At 40.3% G+C, this 21,973-nt stretch overlaps 1 protein-coding gene across 1 annotated transcript in view; it reads right to left on the bottom strand.

Moving 5' to 3' along the window:
* The window catches only part of RAD51B (RAD51 paralog B), a 395,049-nt gene extending 374,217 nt beyond the window's left edge, over positions 1–20,832 (bottom strand). The window contains exons 1-7 of the mRNA XM_063289801.1: positions 20,674–20,832; positions 17,898–18,012; positions 17,678–17,791; positions 10,284–10,400; positions 5,246–5,382; positions 3,845–3,964; positions 282–465 (exon numbers count right to left, since the gene is read on the bottom strand). Coding sequence (XP_063145871.1) covers positions 282–465; positions 3,845–3,964; positions 5,246–5,382; positions 10,284–10,400; positions 17,678–17,791; positions 17,898–17,981 — 756 coding nt within the window. The 5' untranslated portion in view covers positions 17,982–18,012; positions 20,674–20,832. The remainder of the gene's footprint in view (positions 1–281; positions 466–3,844; positions 3,965–5,245; positions 5,383–10,283; positions 10,401–17,677; positions 17,792–17,897; positions 18,013–20,673) is intronic.
* Between the last annotated feature and the right edge of the window lie 1,141 nt (positions 20,833–21,973).

Genomic DNA, 21,973 nt, shown 5'->3' with positions numbered 1-21,973 from the left:
AATGGGAACACGAGAAGCTAATATCCTTGGGCAGCCACATATCCCCAAATCTGCGAAGCAGTAACTGTTCATGTTGTGATCAGAGAACCAGAACAGAGATTATGCTTCCTTCCACAGGAGAAAAACTATCCTATCAGCCTTCCTGCCAAACAAAAAAATAAAAAATCCATATTACAGTATTCTGGGTAAGTTTTCAGTTATTCTAGTATCCCCAGTTGTCACTGGAAATACAAAAGGCTTTAAAATACTTCACATATGAAAAACAGAGAAAAGAAACTTACTGGTATTGAAAATTCTTCAGCCAAGTATTTCAATATTGAGGCCTCTTTAGTCAAAAAATTGCTTCGTTCCTTCAGGTTACCTTGCCGTTTTGTATCAAATTCTTTTCTGACTACAGAAGCAACAGAGTCAACTACTATTAGTTTAACATTCTTAGAAATTATTTCTTCTTCCAAAGATTCAATTCTGGAAAAAAAAGAATAAGCTGAATATAAATTGTAGAATTTGGAATAAATATCTATATGCCATTCTATATTGCAAATGGATCTTGGTTGATTTTGAAAGGGTGAAGCAGGGCTGAACCTGGTTAGTGTCTACATGGGAGATTCTCAGAAAATCCTAGGTCTAGGCTAGGCTAGGAAATTGAAAAGGCATTCCTGAAGTTAATGTTAAGTTGTTGCCCAGAAAACAAAGTGCACATGTTGGTATAATATTTTCTAAAATCAAGTGAGACTTTACTTTATAGCATGATTTCGCTAGACACTACGTTATACATAAACTTTGCTAAGTGTGCATAGACACTTCGTTGCCTTGAAATGATCTCAATTTCTTCACATTGGTAAATTAAGCACCACACCTGTATATGCATGCATATATGTGCACCCAAGGCCTCCAGTTTCACCGGATGATTTTACATTAGTTAAACAGACCCCCACTTCTGCATGTCCAACAGGTAACTGCAGCCAATATCAGAAAGTGTACCTCCTTGGCATATGCACTTGCAAATGCTTGTTGCTTTTATATATTAATATGTAAATTTTGAAATCCTAATGCAGTTGTTTGTGTATGTATGGCATATTACCTGTGTTATTACATAAAAGTCCAGCTGGTGGATCTGCATACATGTAATGTAAGTTTTATTGGTATCATTCTGGCATCTTACTAAAGAATCAATTTTATTATAGAAGAAGGAACAAGAGCATAAACCTGAAGGCTGCCAGAAAGAAGATTCTTTATGTTAGCAGGGGATTTAATTACCAAACTACTAATGTGTGTCTTCCATTGACTAATTTAAAAAGGAATTCCTACCATGGAACTGTGGTTACACATTAATGGAAGCCAGATTTTCAAGTGACCACCAAGAAGAGGTATTTAAGTTGAACAGTCCAGTTCCTTAGCAAGTACTATGTCCCAATCATGCAACATTCCAATTTCAGGAATGATCAGTGGATTAGTACCACCAATATATTCTCCTCTTTTTATCACTTTCCTCCAACAGTATCTGAAATGTATGGCTTTTGAAAAGCCAATTTTAACAGAAATAGCTAAGAATCTCTCTGAGATTTCCTGTTATTCCCAAGAACCAAACTACTGACAACTTGATTCTAGCGATCTTGAGTCTTAGAGTACTTGATGCCCATGTAATCTTTCTTTTGAAGCCCTTGAGGTCAGACTTCTTTTTTTGCTTGCATTTTTGTTATTGTGTCATTCCAGAGCTGAGTGGAATTGCCTGAAACTCATTTGATTCTATGGCCAATTCCTTATCATTCAATCTTTTCCTAGAAATCTTTCCACTTTACTCTGAAAAGTTATCCATGGATGTCTTGTTTCAACGTGAATCGTCTTGCTCTTATTGCTTCTTGTCCAGAGCAAGGTCCATCCTGCCTTGCATACTCAGATAATTTTATCCAGTGATGAAGCTCCCAGGACTACAAACCATAAATTCACAGGGTGATTATGTGTCCCTATAAATTCTCTGCATACCTCCTTCTGTTAACTGTTACAATAATGATTGTTACAGTGTCACCCAAATCCAACTGTAATAGCTAAAATTATTACCTTGAGAAGGTATTCCTAAAACTGATATATTAAAGTTTGGTCCAGAATCCTGTTTATCTGCCTAGCATAATGCCCATAAAACTCTCAGAACTCCTAGGTCTAGGTTCATTATTTAAAAATTGAAGCACAACTTGGAAAAAATTAAAGAAAGTAATGTTATCTTAGTAGTTACATAAATAAATACATAGAAAAAAATCTATCGTTAAATGGGATTTATATGCATATCTTTAGAAAAAGAGGTAAGTTAGATATTTAGATTTTGACTTTGTTGTCTTGGTTTTGTAGTTTAATGCAGGATTTTTTCTTTGCTTTTGTTTTGTTTTTAGGTAATTTAATATAACCTATGTCTACTTGGATGGGACGCGGTGGCGCTGCGGGTTAAACCGCTGAGCTGTCGATCGGAAGGTCGGCGGTTCGAAACCGCATGGCGGGGTGAGCTCCCGTTGCTCGTCCCAGCTCCTGCACACCAAGCAGTTCGAAAACATGCAAATGTGAGTAGATCAATAGGTACCGCTTCGGCGGGAAGGTAACGGCGTTCCGAGTCGTCATGCTGGCCACATGACCCGGAAGTGTCTATGACAACGCCGGCTCCAAGGCTTAGAAACGGAGATGAGCACCGCCCCCTAGAGTCGGACACGACTGGACTTTACGTCAAGGGAAACCTTTACCTTTACCTATGTCTACTTGGAGGGTTTTGGGTTATTAAGATTAAGATCATTAAAATTGTTGTATTACTAAGTATAATGGCAGACAATTTATATGCTTTTTAATTTGATTTTTATTACAGTAGACAGAAATGTATAGAATAGTAGTAGGAAGGGAATAATTAAATAGATGTTATCTTTGGGGAGGGGGAAGTTGTTTAGGAGGTTTATATGATTTTTTTTCTTTTAATATAAGGGGAGGGAGAAACTGTACTTAGTGATTTTTATAATGTGCCTATGTGGAATCATTTATAGAAATAACGGGTTTTGATTTAATATAGAGTGAGGGATCGACTATGGAAAATTTTTGTATATCCTTGCTGTTAAAAGTCGGAAGTCATACTTCTTTGTAACTTTGAAAAAAATTTCTCTTGTGTTTTCACACCTTCCTAGGTTTTTTTTGTAGTTCTTTGTTTTTCCATAGCTTTTATCTTTGCTTGAAACTTAATAAAATTCTTATTATATATATATACACACACACTCTCTCTCTTTTATTTCTTCACCTTATTTTTCATATGTATAATGGATTAATTATCTACACACTGGGGCAGCCTACAAATCTCATAAATAAGTAAAAATATTTTATTCTAAATATAAATATATTGCTATTATTATACATTACTGCTAAGATTTTATAGTTTCTTTTTAAAAAGAAATGTTAATTGTAATTTTTTTGAAGTTTAAATAAAAATAAAAGTAAAAAGAAGTCCTACAGAGAAAAGGCACTGCACATCAAAGAAGTGTCAAGTAACAAACTGTTAGAATACTCACTAAAAAAAGATGCCTACAGAAAGCGCTTCCCCAACATATAAAATCCTCAATATTTCTGTTTTCTATAGATCAAGAAAGTAAAATAGAAAAATTGTTCTTTTATAAAATGTTTCAGCTGACTGTCATTCACTAAGGATATGGAGATACTGTACTGTATATATATATGTATGTTTGTGTGTATATGTCCGTGTGTGTGCACGTGTATGTATACACATCAGAATATAACACTAAGGTCCAAGACATTCATCTGCTTCCATATCCTGTACTGAATATTTTACAGAATGTGCTGCCCCAAGAGAGAGAATGCTTACCTTTTCAGGACACTATCACAGGTTAGCTCCCGATAGACATGAACATTGTTTGGCATTGCAATCAGCTTTTCTTTGGTAGCAAAATAATGTGGGAACCGATGCTGTGCTATCTCAATAAGCCTGTTTGGAGCCCAAAGCATGTTATGAGAGAGGATAACCATTGATTTTCAGAATTATTGAACACTTCAGAAAGCTACCTAAGCAGAAGAGTTCACTTAGAGTAAACATAAATTGATAACAATACATAATCTTTCCATATTTTTCAACATATGCCTTTAAATGCACCCTACCCCAAATTTTGTGGAATTCACAATAAGCAGCATATACTGATTCTCAAGGATAGCAATAAAATACAGGTGAACAACCCAGAGCATGCAGCCACAACTATCCCCCCACTTTTCCAGTTATCCACCTGATCAACTAGTCTGCAGGAGCTAGACCACTGATCACTCAGGAAGACCAGACCTGCTAGATCACTGACAGAGGAAGAGAACTACCCCGATACTGAAAGCAGAGGCAACTACCAAGAGGCTCCCTTGTGTTGGGAAAACCTGGTGTACTGATGACTTCTGCTGCCAGTTCTTCAATTTTTCATTAACAAGCGAGAGAGGCAAAGAGAGAGAGAGAGAGAAAGAGGCAGAGAAAAGCAGGAATCATACATCAAAAGGGAGAAGAGAAAATAAGGGGTTACACAGTCATTCTGTCAGATTCCTCGACCAAATGTCAATACAACATCTGATTGAACTCGCTTCCATTTTGAAGAAATCCAGAAACCCGTGTCAGCAGACTGCGAGTCACCAGCAGGGAGGGGGAATGAGACTGGAGTGTGAATTATATTGTTTGGGTTAGATGTCCCTTGCCAAGGTCAATGGGCAGAAACCGTTCAAGCCATCTGCTGGTACCGGGGAGGGGTGCATACCTAGGCAGGGAGCAGGGGGTAAATAGAGGTTTGTGATTTTAAACTGCAGAATCCGCGGGAAAAGGCCATTCGAAACATGAGAATGCTGGAGATGCTTCTAATGGATTCACTATTAAATTCAACCAGATCAGGACTGCACTCTTTAGTGGAGTGGATTATTAGGATTAGAAAAGCACTGAATCAATGTTTTTCTTTAATGCTAATAGCATGGGTAGTAAGTTCCAAAAAATATAGCTGGCCCTTTTTTGCAAAGGAGTGTTGCACTATAATGGACTCTACATAATCTGGACTCTAGATATGCTTGGAGCTTGCAAAACCTATAACTGGGCAGAGGGAAGAGAAGACAATACTGAATTAGATCTTTGATTGCCTTCAGAAAGAACACTGTAGCACTTAACAACTAATTCCAGGCGGCATGTATATTATATATGCAATGAAACATGTCTTGTAAAGCTGTAAATACTTTTTTGTATCAGTCTTACCTTTCAGCAGTAAATGCAGATTCTGTATCAATGTAAATAACTGCCCCATCCAATCCTCCCATGTTGGTGGGCAGTGTGGCCAGCAAGCTCATCATAATACAGAACTGAGTTTTGCCACAACCTGATGGACCCGTTATCTAATAACAGAAGTAGGCACAAACAGCATCAAAGTCATTCTGCAAAAACTGCAGCTAATGTTTTTAATTCTAGCCTACATATCACTATTCTTCAGGAGCATCACGTAATCCAAGATCCAAATATATGATTTTTTAAACATATATACATACATACCCATCATTTATTTCAAGTAAAATATCGAAAAAAGTTTAAGTAATACTATAGCAAAGAATTTAAAGGTGTGATATCAGAAAAGAAAGCATAGCCAAAGAGGGTTTATACCAACACTTTATACATTATAACATTATACCTTTCTGCCTTTACCAACCACCCATGCTTCTACAATACACACACAAACAAAGATTCTGCACTGCCTCCAGTTCTTTAAACTTCGCACCTTTTTTTTTTTTGAGAACCTCATCAACTCCACTGAAATGTAACTTTCTTTTTTTTCCTCCTGACCCATTCACTCTTCTCTTTCATCTACTGGTTTTGCAGTTCAATCCTCATTCATTCATTCTCTTTACACGGTAAAACTATCTCCTATCTTCATACTGATCACTCACTTTTATATTTAATCCACATTCATTCAACATCCATTCATTCATGAACCCATCACATTTTGTTTTACCACCCATTTCAGAAGTACCTGGGCCTCACTTCATTCAATTTACTGTTAGGTTTCCCCTGACATACCCAACTCTCACTTTCATATAATAAAGTAGGCAAAAGCACACTCACAGACACAGCTATTTTTACTTCCATTGACACACATATATTCCTTGCAACAGCCCACATTCTAGTCATTACATTTCTACCAGATTTTGCATATCTTAGACTACAGTAACAAAATTAATATATAATATACATACAGAATAGAACCATTATGGTGCCTATAATTTCAGAGTCAATCCCCAAAATCCTTCCAAAACAGCCAGGTTTTTACTAGCCTTTGTAAGGCCATGAGAATGGGAGAGGGGCAGGCTATTCCAAAGGAGGTGATTCAATAAAAGTATTCAATAAAAGTTATTTCCTCATTTTTTCCCCTTAAAGGACTTTTCTTGTTTCTTTTTTCCCCCAAAAGTATTGAAAAGGGGATTATAAAATATTTTCTTTTAAAATCAGAATAACATGATTATGAAATACATTCATACATTGCTCGGAATAGCTGCCATAATTTAACAAGCGCTTAGCTTGTTAGGGACGCGGTGGCGTTGCGGGTTAAACCGCTGAGCTGCTGAGCTTGCCGATCGGAAGGTCGGCGGTTCAAATCCGCGTGACGGGGTGAGCTCCCATTGCTAGTCCCAGCTCCTGCCAACCTAGCAGTTCGAAAACATGCAAATGTGAGTAGATTAATAGGTACCGCTTTGGCGGGCAGGTAATGGCGTTCCATTTAGTCATGCCGGCCACATGACCACAGAAGTGTCTACGGACAAACGCCGCCTCTTTGGCTTTGAAACAGAGATGAGCACCGCCCCCTAGAGTCGGACACAACTGGACTTAATGTCAAGGGAAACCTTTACCTTTACCTAGCTTGTTAGGGATGTTTTCTTCAGCTCTCTGAGCTAAGAATGAAGTCTTGCCAGAAACAAGAGGGTTGTTATCAGAAATGTTCCTCTTGATGAGGTATACAATCAAATATACAGAACAAAACAGAACTTCACCACAGACATTCACAGCCCACTGTGTTATGGAATGGCCTGTCAGACTGTCCTTCCACTGTCACAGCCACATCAATCCAGTAAGCGATTGCTCACCTTGGGGGTTCCCACAGACTATTAAGCATATTTTCTCTTCTTTCAGGAGTAAATAAACCCTGTTTTGTTTGCTTGCAATACAGCATGTGACTCTTTCCAATCTGAACTTTAAGGCTCTTTACCAAATGTCAGTCCTTATGTTCACAAACTCTGCAAACCATATGTATCTTGAGTGTTATCATCAATTAAAATAAAAATTCATTTCTGTATTATTTTCAGAACCAGTGTATTGGTTTATATTTTTATTAATTGGAGAAATATTAGTATATTTGTATCATCTCACATTTTGGCATAAACTACAAAGAGTTAACAGTTTTAAAGTCTAATTGATTTCAGTGGGTGTGCATGACTTAACTCTCTCCTACAAAAATCTGACTGACCATATTCTTTATTTTAGAAACTGATGGAGTGAATGTGAAAGACAGAAAATGCTGAAAATGTCATCCCATCACTGTTGAGAATTCATAGACTCTATCTTATTCCATTTTTAATCTGAAATTAGGCACATAATGCCTCCCTACAGTAACAACATTCAGGTTTTCCTTTATAGAAAGAGTGGCACTTTTCATGTAATGGTTCATTATTTTCAAGACAAACACTGATTAACCACAAAAAGATACAAATCAATTTCTTGTTTAAACTTCACTAGTGGTTTTTAAAAAGGGGGGGGGGAATAGGCGCCAGAACATTTTTCTTATCCACCAACATAAGAACTGGCAGTAGGGAAAAACTTTTTTTAATTGTTTGTGTATCTGATTCCAATTTTCCAACCACATCATCATTCATAAGAACGAACATTTTTTTCAGCATCAGTTTGGTAAATGAAGCCACAAAAGTACGGAATAAAAAAACTCTACTCTTGTTTAAAAAAATGCAGCCTGGGTATTAACTCTTACGTTTTAGAATATGTAACTAAAGCAGAGAATAAATACAACTGGACTGATGAGACTATGAGGATCTGGATGAGATAAAACACTCTCAGATCAGGGTACTCCCATAACATGTGGCTCATACCTTGCATGTGGCTGTCTTTCCCTGTACAGGAGGCAGTTCCTGATTTGGGAGTGCTCCTGGACCCACAGTTCCTGCTCAAACAGCACGTAGAAGGTGTAGCTTGGTAGTTTATATCTACCTTCAGATGGTTCACCAGTTTCAAACCTACCAGGAACAGGAGGCCCCAACCTTAATAACTCATATTTTGATCACCACTTGACTGGACTACTGCAATGTGCTCTATCTGGGGCTGCCTTTGGAGACAACTCAGAAGCCACAGCTGGTAAAAAAAACACAGTGGCTTGATTATTGGCAGGTCAACCCTGCCAATATAGTATTAAACCTATATTAAAGTTATTGCAATGGTTATCAGTACATTTCCAGGTCCAATTCAAAGTGCTGTTTATTATCTCTAAAGCTCTAAATCAGTGTTTCTCAACCTTGGCAACTTTAAGATGTGTGGACTTCAACTCTCAGAATTCCCAGGCCAGAATGCTGGCTGGCAAATTCTGGAATTTGAAGTCCTCCCATCTTAAAGTTGCTAAGGTTGAGAAACACTGCTCTGAATGGTGCAGCAGTAGGATATACGAGGTGACACTGAATCTCCTGGTGTGCTATGGTCAAAGAGAGAAGGCCAGCTAAAAGATCCCTCCTCATGAGGTCCATGGGGCACGGGTGGACAGCAGGCCTTCTCTTTAACAACCCCCACCCACCTGATGGAATACTCTCCCCGAGAAGTGCATACAACATTCTCACCTTGCCGCAGTTCCAGAAACAGATTAAAACTGTTTTATTTCAACCTGTTTTGTCCAAGGTGACTGATTGTGGTACCTACCTTGCATTTTATCTGGGGCGCATCTTTGCTTTTTCTGATTATGTTTTGGTTTTGATACTTTTCCTTGATTTAGCTATTTATTGTTATGTGCATTTTTTTAGGCTGATGAGGTACTCCACCTAGAGTCCTTTCGGATAGTGTAATGGTATGTGGGAATGACCTTCAGACACAGGAGGAAAAGCCACAGACTAGACAACTTAAAATAAACTGGAGTTATGTTTGATCAAATACAGTATTGACTATTACTTACCTACAACTCTCAATATTCAATTAAAGTAAGTTAGTAAATCGCAGTAATCTGCAAAAATAATACATGTCTTTGTTTGTAGCAAACATCATGTCAGATGTAACAAACTTTTCTTTTTTAGGATTTTCATTCAAAGTACCTCAGAGTAAAAAACCTTTGTGAGTTTGACACAAGAGGAGAAACAAAATTCAGGGTTCTACTCAGATAAAATGCCTTTGAACAATGCCTGCAGTTTCTCAATGTATTTCCTCACATAAATACTCTGAAGTAGCACTATTCTAAAGCAACTAATGCTAGTTCACTAAAAAAAATTCAAGTGAAAAAAAACTGGTAGCAGAAGAACTACTACAAGTGGTCCTCAGTTAATGACCACTTATTCAGCAACTGTTCAAACTTGCAAGGGCACTGAACAAGCAGTACTTATGACTGGTCCTTGAAGTTCCAGCCATCACAGTGCCCCACAGTTGCGTGATCGCAATCTGGGCACTCAGCAGTTGGCCTGGATTTCCCACCATCATAGCATCTTACAGACACGATTGCAATTTACAACCTTCCCTGCCAGTTTCCCACAAGCAAAGTTAACAGGGAAACCCGCAGGAAGTTGGAAGTCGCAGTCATGTGAGATCCTCGCTTAACAACCTGTGGTTATTTGCTTAATGACGGTAACTGGGGACTACCAGAACTGCCATCGCTAAGCAGCATGGTCAAGTGATGTAGTGCTTTATGACCACATCACTTACCAATGGAAATTCTGGTCTCAATTACCATTGTTAAGTGTGGACTACCTATAAACATTATAAATCATGCCACACAAATGGCCATTTCAATTTTCAATTGGCTTTACTGTGGATACAATTTCATAAAAGCAACCATCATAATTTGTATGTGAAAGAGTATGTTTTTTGTTATTGTTATTGCTGAATAAGTTTACAATATAAATTATTTTAATTACTAATTAGATTTTTAAAATGAGCTAAGATTTTGCAAAGAAGTTCATATCTCATTATTTTAACACCACAAATGAATATTCAATGGAAATACATTAAATAAACGGTTTCAAATACGTTTAGCTGTATGTCCATCTTTTACCTCTGTAAGACTGCCACAGGCAATTCCACCATGCAATATTTTATCCAGATCTTCTAGAGTTGTTGGCAAGAATGCTGTTGAAGGATTGATGGTTCTTTTCATTTTCAATTCATAAACCTGAAATAAAGAACCATTTAAAAAGATGGAACCCATAATTATTAAGATAAATGCCTAGTATTTCATTTTTCCAAAAGTACAACTACACAGTGTTTTGCTTGCCAAAATACAGAAGAAAATTCCTGGTAGGTCTTTAATTTATTTTCTTGTCTTCATTAAGATTTTCCCAAGCTTTCTGACCAAAGATAATATAAAAGACTAAAGTAGTTATAAATACTTGTATACCACAAACTTCAACTTTGATATTACAATAGCACTTAAGCATATGTCTTTTCCTTTTTTGGACAGTATACAAACTCAATTTGCAAAATACAACCTCAAAATAAATTATCCTTATGGTTAAAACCAGCTGGAAAACGCACTCAGTGATATCCCTGTGCAGGAAAACTCTGCCTGGTCCTAAAAGTCTGGGTTCATTAAAAGGTTTGTCAAAGTCCCTATAAGATCTATACATTTTTTATAAAGGAATTTATCCCAGAATTTAAATAAATGCAAGATAGGGGGACGTTCAGGATTTTTTTTAATGGTTTGCTTTTCCTCAAGAGATTGAAGTTATTTGAAATGGTTCCACTTAAAATTGGGTGCACCAGATTACAGCAACCACATATTTAATGGATAAATATTTTAATTTAGCTATCTACCTAAAATTGTTTCCTTGCCTGTCACTGCTATTTCAGACTCATGTGTGTGTGTGTGTGTATTAGCAGGTGTTTTGTTGCCTCCCCCATAAGCATCACTTTACAATGGTTTAAGCTAAACTGTATTGGCCATTTTAATCCTTATTCCACCCTACTCTTGAACCTCTTCGTTATGTCATATATATGTGTATGTATGTATATGTGTGTGTGTGTGTGTGTGTATGCATCATATTACTCCTTTTTGAGGTAAGCTCTTTTATGCAAAGTGTGGAGAAACAGAAAAAAATACTATGCCTAAAAAATTAAAGAGTTAAGAAACAGAAATTAAAATATAGCTAAATCTGTTTTACAATGCCATTCACTATATTTCTACACTTGCAAAGCATCCTTAGTTCTGCCATTCCCTTCCACCACTTCATGCATTGCCTTCTGTTTGTTAAACTTACTAGGCTTCCCTTTTTGAGAATCTCATCAACTCCTTTCAACCACAACTTTTTCGGTCTTCCTCTTCCTACCAACCCATTCACTCTTCTTTTGTTCCATTTATTTAGCAATTCTAACTTCATTCACTCTCTCTCACAAGCAAACCAATGAAACATACTTACTTTGAACTAGACACTAACTTTTAACCACCCTAAATAATTTGGTCTGTCAGTGGACTTGAATAGCTTCCTGGAGATGTTCACTTCTACCTCAAGATTGCTTATAAATTAAAAAGCAATAGTCCTCATATAGAACCCTTAGAGGCCTCATCACGCATATCCCTCTACTGCAAGAGCTGATCATTTTATTCTAACAGCTTTCCATTCTTCAAGCAGCTACCAAATGTAAAAGCATATCCAATCCCATACTATAATGTTAGGCTTGTTTAAAGTCTATGATGATGCACTTTGTTCAAATCCAAGTAAATAATATTTAGCAGGTCACCTAATCCAGGTACTTGGTAACACTCAAAGAACTCTAAGACTGTTGAGAAGGATTTATCTTTGTAGAAACCAAGTTGCTTCCTTTTGAACAAGATGTATTATTTTACAGTATATGGTAGATAATTTTGTTCTGAATAAGAAATTTCTGCTAATTTACCCAGAACTAACCTGCCTTTAATATCTTATATCTCCATCCTTACCACCACATTTACTGGATCCGAAAATTGACATTACATTTGTTACTTTCTAATCTTTTGATAGAACAGGCAATATTTTTTTAATCAAGTTTATATATTTTTATTATATTGTTATAAGACATGCACAATAATTACAGTATTTTGAAACACCAATATTAACTATGTTTTAAAATATTGATATTAATAAGCATAAGATTATTTAGGTTTTACATCCAAAGCTGAATATAACATTAAGAAGCAACAGCAAATTACATCAAAATATTTGCTGTACAATAAAGGTTTCTGTCTTAAACTGATCATTTAATATTGAGATCTTCACTGTATTGTTACTTATTATTGTTTATGCATATTGTCATGACCTCGTTGAAAGGCACAAAGAGCCTCACAACGTAGATCATGATCATAAAGGAATAGAGGAAGGAGATAATTAAATCAGAGATTAAAACAAGCACCCAAAGCACCCACACCCATGGACTCATATACAGCCGAAAAGAAGGGCTTCCGATAAGCAGAGATAAGCCGCACCTGGTGCCCTGGAGGACACACCGGAATCAAGAGGACAAGGGAAGACACCGGGAAAACCCAGTCATCAACTGGAAAACCAGAGAGATTAAGTTTGCTGACGGGCGTTATCAAGCACCTGCAGGGAACAGGGTCCCCCGAGCGGCCATGGGGGGGGCAACGACGACTGCAGAGCACAGAGAGGCGGCGCTGCCAGAGGGACTGCCAATCAGATACGTGGATTTTGCAGACGTCTTCGGCGAGAAAGAGGCGGACAAACTCCCCCCCCCACAGGAAAACGGACTGTGCCATTGAACTGGTCCCGGGGGTACCCCTACCCAAACCCAAAATATATGCCATGACCCAGCGGGAGCTGGCAGCATTGAGGGACTTTGTGGACAAAAACTTGGCGAGAGGTTTTATCGAGCCTGCAAACTCTCCAGTAGGAGCGCCAGTCCTCTTTCGCGAGAAAAAGGACGGGTCACTGCGGCTCTGTACAGATTACCGCGGATTAAACGCAGCATGCATATCAAATAAATACCCCTTACCCTTAATAAAGGACATCTTGTCCCACCTGGCAAAGGGTAAGGTATTCTCCAAACTTGACATAAGGGAAGCCTATTACCATATACGGATACGGGAGGGGGATGAGTGGAAAACTGCCTTCAACTGCCCATTGGGGGCGTTTCAATATAAGGTGCTCCCATTCGGACTGGCAGGAGCACCGGGGGTTTTCATGCAATTAATTAATGAGGTCCTGCGTGACCACCTTTTTAAGGGGGTGTTGGTTTACCTCGACGATGTATTAATCTACACGGAAACGGAACGTGAGCATGAACGCTTGTTAAAAGAAGTGCTCAGGAAACTCCACAAGGCAGAGCTGTTTGCCAAACTCTCCAAGTGCGAGTTTCACAAGAAACAAATTGACTATCTAGGGTATAGGATTTCAGCTAAAGGAATAGAAATGGACCCAAGCAAGGTCCAAGCCATACTGGCGTGGGAGCGCCCATGCACGAGGAGACAACTCCAAAGTCTCCTCGGATTCACGAATTTTTACAGGGGGTTTACCCCGAGGCTGGCGGAGATTATATTACCCCTAACTGACCTACTTAAGACAAAGGGCTTGGGGGACACGCGCAAATCAAGAAACCCGGGGGCGTCACTAAACTGGACAGCTGATTGTCAAATGGCATTCGAGAGACTAAAAAACCTCTTTACAGCTGAGCCAGTGCTACAACACCCCGACCCCACCAAGCCTTTCGTGGTGCAAGCAGACGCCTCCGACTTTTCCATCGGAGCTATCCTGCTCCAAAGGGACTCCGACAACCACCTAAAACCCTGCGCCTACCTTTCCCGCAAATTCTCTGAAACAGAGCGGAGATGGCATGTATGGGAAAAGGAGGCGTTCGCAGTGAAAACAGCTCTGGAAACGTGGAGGCACCTGCTGGAAGGGGCCACCTGCCCCTTCGAGGTCTGGATGGACCACAAAAACTTGGAGGCACTCAGCACGCCAAAACGGCTCAGCCCGAAGCAGGTGCGTTGGGCTCAGTTCTTCAGCCAGTTCAATTTCACGCTGAAATTTATACCGGGCAGGAAGAACTTCCTGGCGGATGCCCTCTCCCGACGGCCACAGGACGACACGCAAGCCTCCGACATTGTGGGGACAGTATGGACTGAGAAACAGCTGGGCTGCCCAGCTGTCACGCGCAGCCAGACAAGTAATCAGCGCACGCCAGCACGAACGGCAGGGAACGAGCGGAGCCGCCGTTCAATTTCACCGAACTGGCAACAAAAACTCGCACAAGCACTACAAACAGATACATGGTTGCAAACCAACCAACACCATGTATCTATCAAGGACAGCCTCGCCTGGAAAGAGAAAGTCTTGTACGTGCCAGAATCTCTGCGGGGGGAAATCTTACACAGATCACACAATGACAAAACTGCGGGACATTTTGGGTTTGTAAAAACCCTTCATCTAACGAGGAGGCAATTTTGGTGGCCAAACCTGAGAAAAGACGTTAAAGACTACGTTGCCACCTGCCCCACATGTGCCACCTCCAAACGGAAAGGGGGGAAACCCCAAGGGCTGCTGCAGCCAGTAGCCAGCCACTCCCGCCCATGGGAAGAAATTTCCATGGACCTTATTGTGGACCTCCGACCCAGCCAAAGGAAAACAGTAATATGGGTGGTAAAAGACTATTTCTCAAAGCAGGCACACTTCATCCCATGTGCAACCATCCCCTCCGCACAACAACTGGCACGCCTGTTCCTGACACACATATACAGGATACACAGCACCCCCTGCAGGTTGGTAACCGATAGGGGCACACAGTTCACGTCAAAATTTTGGCGGGAATTTTTAAAACTAATCAGGACTAAGCAAGCACTGTCCACGGCATGGCATCCACACATGGACGGATCTACAGAGATCCTAAACTCAACACTTGAACAGTTCCTGAGGGCATTCATAAATTACCAACAGGACAACTGGGTGGACCTACTACCTTTTGCAGAGGTAGCCTATAACAATGCGGTACATCAGAGCACTGGCCACACCCCATTTAAGGTGGTCTACGGAAGGGACTTTGTACCGATACCAGAACTGCCTCAACCAGATGCCCCGCCCTGCTCACCAGACGACTGGGCGGCACAGCTGGCAACAACCTGGCCAATCATCCAAACGGCCCTAGCAGACGCACAAACTACGTATAAAAAATATGCGGACAACCACAGGGCGGAGGCACCAAACTACAAAGTGGGAGATAGGGTCTACCTCTCCACTAAGTTCATAAAAACCTCGCAACCCTTGAAGAAACTGGCACCGAAATTCATCGGACCTTTCAAAATCACAGAGGTAATCAATCCAGTTACATTCAAACTGGAACTGCCCCACAACTTGAGACGGGTCCACCCGGTATTCCACTGCGCCCTACTAAAACCGACAAGCACATCACAATGGCATACGGAAGAACCCCCGCCCCCACCCATAATGATAGACAACCAACAGCATTTTGAAGTACAAGAAATACTGAACTCAAGAAAGCAAAGAGGAAAGCTGCAATACCTCGTTAAATGGAAACATTTCCCACACCCAGAGTGGGTACAGGCACAACATGTCATGGCAAGACAACTAGCTAGATGGTTCCACGAGGCATACCCAGAGAAACCAGCACCCTAAAGACATCTTCGGGGGGCAGCATGTCATGACCTCGTTGAAAGGCACAAAGAGCCTCACAACGTAGATCATGATCATAAAGGAATAGAGGAAGGAGATAATTAAATCAGAGATTAAAACAAGCACCCAAAGCACCCACACCCATGGACTCATATACAGCCGAAAAGAAGGGCTTCCGATAAGCAGAGATAAGCCGCACCTGGTGCCCTGGAGGACACACCGGAATCAAGAGGACAAGGGAAGACACCGGGAAAACGCCCACGCAACCATCAAGGCACCCATCAAGAGGGATTAGGAACAATGAAGGGTGGAGAAGCACGGGACCCCGAAAGAGGGTATAAACAGGGCGCTTCACCACCGCACCCCCGTTCCCGTTTTTCGTTCTGTCAGCTACCATTCCAATAAACCGGAAATCCTTAATACCCATTAGGTGAGTCCGTGTCTTATTGCGAAGCGAGCCTGACCCTGACACATATTGAGAAAAAAAAAGAAAGTAGGCAAAGCAAAATAGGCAACTAATAAAAAGGAAAGGAAAAAGAAAAAAATCTTAATTATCCATTTTTCTTGGTTTGAAATGTCATATCTAGGGAATTTTTTAAACTCCCAGATGGATAGCCAACTAGACCAATTATTTGTTTTCAGATTTTCAATACGATCTAGAACATCTCTTAACACTGATATTTGCCTCTGTTCTTCAAATGCTGTTCTTGGAAATATCAATCCAGGCATGGTTATCTGCTCTTTTTATCTAGTGAAGATAGATGCAAAAAAAAAAACTTATTTATTAGATTTTTTTATCCCACCTTTCTTACTTTTACAAATAACTCAAGGCGGCAAACATACCTATTACCCCTTCCTCCTCCTATTTTCCCCACAACAACAACCCTGTGAGGTGAATTGGGCTGAGAGAGTGAGTGAGTGGCCCAAGGTCACCCAGCCGGCTTTCATGCCTAAGGCAGGACTAGAACTCTAGGTCTCCTGGTTTCTAGCCTGCTGCCTTAACCACTAGACCAAACTGGCTCTTAAAAGCATAGTTGCCTTTAAAAAAGTGTCTTTCCAGACCAAACAGTTATTGCTAGTTACATTTTACTGCAAAAAAAGGGACTTTGCTCATTACAACTTTCCTGTAAGGAAACAACATTTTTCTCCCTCTATCCCCCAATGAAGCCTTTCTCAACCTTTTGACCCCGGAGGAACCCTTGAAATCTTTTTCAGGCCTCAGGGAACCCCTGCACATTCAGGCTCAAATAGAGGACAGAAGTTACAAAATTATTATATTCGTTTCATGTCGATGAAGATTTGTTTCATGTGTAGGCCTGTATATATGCACTAAGAGTGTTCTTAAACTAAAAATAAAGAATGAAACTTACCTCTTTAATGTGAAGTTGCCCAAATTTGAAATAAACTTTTAAATAAATCATGAACTCCCAGGAAACCCCTAGTGACCTCTCGCAGAGCCCTAGGGTTCTACAAAACCCTGGTTGAGAAGCCCTGCCCCAGTGGAATGCATATGCAATCAGAATGTCTTAACAGTCAGGAACCACGCTGAGACGAGGAATAGGTCTCTAGTGTTTTATTACTGCTACGTTAGACAGAAAATCCTAACAAACTGAAGAAGTGTGAGAAAACCCAGACAGATAAACCCCAAAAGTCAAGGCAGGTCTGTTCTGTGTCTCTTTGAATGGCTGCTCAACTCCTCACTACTACGCATCCGTTTTCCCCCCTGGATAGGGGCCCCCTCCTGCTCACCATCAGTACTCATGACACAGAAAGACACTATATATGCTGAGAACACTTTGCTTTCTTTTTCTGTCCTAATTTGCAAAAGAATACATACAGTTTGCATTCTAGGAGCAATGGATCGGCTGACAGTCCGAAGAAGTTTCTGCACGCTCCAGTAGCTCTGTCCAGTAATTTTCATTAATTCCAGGAAGGAAAGACATAAGATATCCTGCAACAAGCATCAAGCACATATTTTACATATGTTCAACACTACACACTTCAGGTACTGTCTCATCTATTACATATTTTCTTCATAAAACAAGAACTTTTCTCACCTGGCAAGTAACAATCTGATGTCGACTTAGCCTCTCACAAAGATCTTGAGGTAAACCTGCTCTTCTTAGTTTTTTATTTGCCATGTTCACATAAGTATTGGCCAGAAAGTTAATCCTATAACCAATTAACAAAGAAATAGTATTATTTCAAATTCTACATTTAAGAATAAAATCATTTTTCCTCTTGAGTATTATTAATTTAGTATTCTAATGCATTGTGGGCTGAACAAACATACATTCAACTCAATGTATTTAACCTGCTGTCCAGTAACAGCTCTTGCTCTTCCCACCATGACTTCCTGGTGTAAAATCCCCCTTCTTTAAGATCCTTTATTCTTCCTCAGTTTGCATTACTCAGGCTGCATTCAAAGACAATTGTCTTTTTCTTTTTAGTCTAGCAAGTTCTACTAAATTGCCTTCACTTCAGGGTTCTTTAGATTACAGTTTCAAACTAAAGTCACTATAATTTGGGCGGCACCAGATGTTTAGAATTAGAGCTGTATAGGACTGGCCACTGGCCATACTGATGAGAACTATATTTAAATCATTTAGAAGGCAACATGTTACCCACCCCTGTACCAAAATTAACAGTTGAAACCAGTTAGGTCCTGTTACAAGCAGTAACCTGGAAAACAAGTGTATTGGTGCTAGACATACATTCATTCTCAACCTAAGTTGTATGGTCTGAACCCTCTTTAACCCACATAAACCTTTTATTTGGTAGCCCACTGATGTTAAGAAAAAATGCTTTATTTGTAAACAAATAACCCATGTTCCACTAACTGAGCATTCTGTTTATGCCTCTATTATCTGGGTGACTCAAAAAAAGTTGTATTAGGTAATGCCTTTTTCCATCTTCCCTCCCACCATGAGATTTAGCTTCAGGGTGCATGACACTTTTGCTTAATTTTTCTGTGTGTCCATTAAAACCAGTATTTGACAGCTATTTTTGTTTTAAGCTGAGCCAGGAACAGCAGTGTTTAGTTGTAAATACCCAAGTGTCACTTAGAGATTGCGGCTAGGATCCACTTAGCTACCTGGGGCTCTGCTTCTGACTAAGAAATTTTCAATCCTGCCCTTGGCATACTTCCAGATTTTCCCACTGCCTGTCTTTTTAGTATTATTTTTGAGACTTCATGGCTTTACCTTTAAAGTGCATTGTACTGTATTTTAATTATTATGCTCTGCAACATTTTGGATGCTTTTCCTTGGCAGAAAAGTAGTTACCCATACTAGAAGTAGGAAAATACATGAAATCCATTAGAGACCATTTGCTTCATAATAACCCATTGAACTGAACTACATTTCAATTCCTTATTTATACTTTTGGGGAGTAACTGAAGCCAGATTCTTTCAAATGATTATATTTGCTTCCTTCAGATCCTTTATATATGTCTTTTTTTAAGCTCCCCTCCCAAAAGCAAAATTATTACTTTTGCAAATATTACTCTGAGGGAGAAAAAGTCAAAGGGAGCAAGCTGTTTTTGGAATGCTGTCTCTGTTACAAAATGAGGTTTTTGCTGGGTTGACAAATAATACAATAAATTCCCAGCTCATGCCTTTTTTTCATGTAAGAATTAACTTGAGAGAAAGTACATATTCTACTCAGCAGGTGGTGATGAAAAAATATCCAGGCTAGTATTCTTTTCATCCCTTTATTTTAAAAAGCACATTTAGAGCATGTAAGACATCAGAGGGGCCTTTATTCACAATACAAAGAATTACCTCCCTCATCAACCATTACATGCATACGTACATACATACCTCTCTGAAAGAATCACAGAAGAAAAACAGGGGATCTGACCCATCTAGTCCAATATTTGACACTTAGAACAGCCAATATTACTATCCTGCATATACTCCCTAGCAACTGATATTCAGGGGTACACTACCCCAATATGGAAAGCAATATAGATCCCTTATCATTACGGATCTTCAGGCTCCATCTAATCCTCTTAGAACCATTCAAGTTCATGGCCACCAAAATATTATAGGAGAACATCCCACAGTTTAACTACATCCCACCGGAAGAAGTACAGCCTTTATCCTACCTGAATCTCTTATTAATCACCATCATTGAATGATCTCAATTTTCCTCAACCCCCTAACTGTATTCAGCTCCATCATGTTTCCGCTCAGTCTTTCCTTCCCCACCCACAACATAAAGTTCATGTTGTCATTAGGTTGACTTTTTTGCATAGGAAAAGCAGCCTTACCCCGGGACAGACCAGGGCCTATGATCAGGCAACACAACAATTGCACAAGATTTTAAACAGGAGCCCTTCACTGGGAGGCCATTCCTAGGGGTGTGCAACTGCCTCCATGATTTGGAAGCGCTTAACTTTCATCAGGATAGAACTTGTCACCCTGGTCTGAGCGAAGGCAGGGAAGCAAGGAGGACCCATCATCCACGTGCTAAACAGCAACCGGATTCCCAGTGCCAGAATCGGTCCAACTACGCTCCCGGGGCACGGAGAGGCATTAAGGGGCAGGGCATACATCCCAAAGAGGCAGCCACCCCACACCCGTCCGCAGACTCTGCGAGACCACGATGCATCCATATTTCCACAAACGTCCCGAGATAAAAGCTCAGCAATAAATAGTAACCTAGACCTTAAAGCGCGCGCGGGTTCTTCTTTCTCCACCAGGGAGGAAAAAAGATGCGAAGCAAAGACCTCTTTACGACTCCCTCCACTGCAGGGAAAAAAAACTATGCCCCTCGGTGGAACGCCTTCCCCCGCCCAACCCCAAACTAACCCAAATCACCCATTCTAACCTGGACTCTTTTCAAAGTCTCCCACTTCTCAACAGGAAACATCACGAAAGTGCATCTCGAGCTGTGATTGGCCTCCGACTCAGGCTCTTTATCGTAATAAGTCTTCCGCGATGAAAGGGTTTCTGGGAGTTGTAGTCCTGCTTTACTGGAGGACCCGGCTTAAAAATTGGATGCTCCCTGGGCCTTTGTTGTTGTTGTTTATTCGTTTAGTCGCTTCCGACTCTTCGTGACTTCATGGACCAGCCCACGCCAGAGCTTCCTGTCGGTCGTCAACATCCCCAGCTCCCCCAGGGACGAGTCCGTCACCTCTAGAATATCATCCATCCATCTTGCCCTTGGTCGGCCCCTCTTCCTTTTGCCTTCCACTCTCCCTAGCATCAGCATCTTCTCCAGGGTGTCCTGTCTTCTCATTATGTGGCCAAAGTATTTCAGTTTTGCCTTTAATATCATTCCCTCAAGTGAGCAGTCTGGCTTTATTTCCTGGAGGATGGACTGGTTTGATCTTCTTGCAGTCCAAGGCACTCTCAGAATTTTCCTCCAACACCACAGTTCAAAAGCATCGATCTTCCTTCGCTCAGCCTTCCTTATGGTCCAGCTCTCGCAGCCATATGTTACTACAGGGAACACCATTGCTTTAACTATGCGGGCCTTTGTTGTCAGTGTGATGTCTCTGCTCTTAACTATTTTATCGAGATTTGTCATTGCTCTTCTCCCAAGGATTAAGCGTCTTCTGATTTCCTGACTGCAGTCAGCATCTGCAGTAATCTTTGCACCTAGGAATACAAAGTCTTTCACTGCTTCTACATTTTCTCCCTCTATTTGCCAGTTATCAATCAAGCTGGTTGCCATAATCTTGGTTTTTTTGAGGTTTAGCTGCAAGCCAGCTTTTGCACTTTCTTCTTTCACCTTCATCATAAGGCTCCTCAGTTCCTCTTCACTTTCAGCCATCAAAGTGGTATCATCTGCATATCTGAGATTGTTAATGTTTCTTCCAGAGATTTTAACTCCAGCCTTGGATTCCTCAAGCCCAGCATGTGGCATGATGTGTTCTGCGTACAAGTTGAATAGGTAGGGTGAGAGTATACAGCCCTGCCGTACTCCTTTCCCAATCTTAAACCAGTCCGTTGTTCCGTGGTCTGTTCTTACTGTTGCTACTTGGTTGTTATACAGATTCTTCAGGAGGCATACAAGATGACTTGGTATCCCCATACCACTAAGAACTTGCCACAATTTGTTATGGTCCACACAGTCAAAGGCTTTAGAATAGTCAATAAAACAGAAATAGATGTTTTTCTGAAAC

The sequence above is a fragment of the Candoia aspera genome, chromosome 1 (genome assembly GCF_035149785.1).
Source record: "Candoia aspera isolate rCanAsp1 chromosome 1, rCanAsp1.hap2, whole genome shotgun sequence".
NCBI lineage: Eukaryota > Metazoa > Chordata > Lepidosauria > Squamata > Boidae > Candoia > Candoia aspera.
This window is presented reverse-complemented; position numbering and strand designations above follow the sequence as displayed.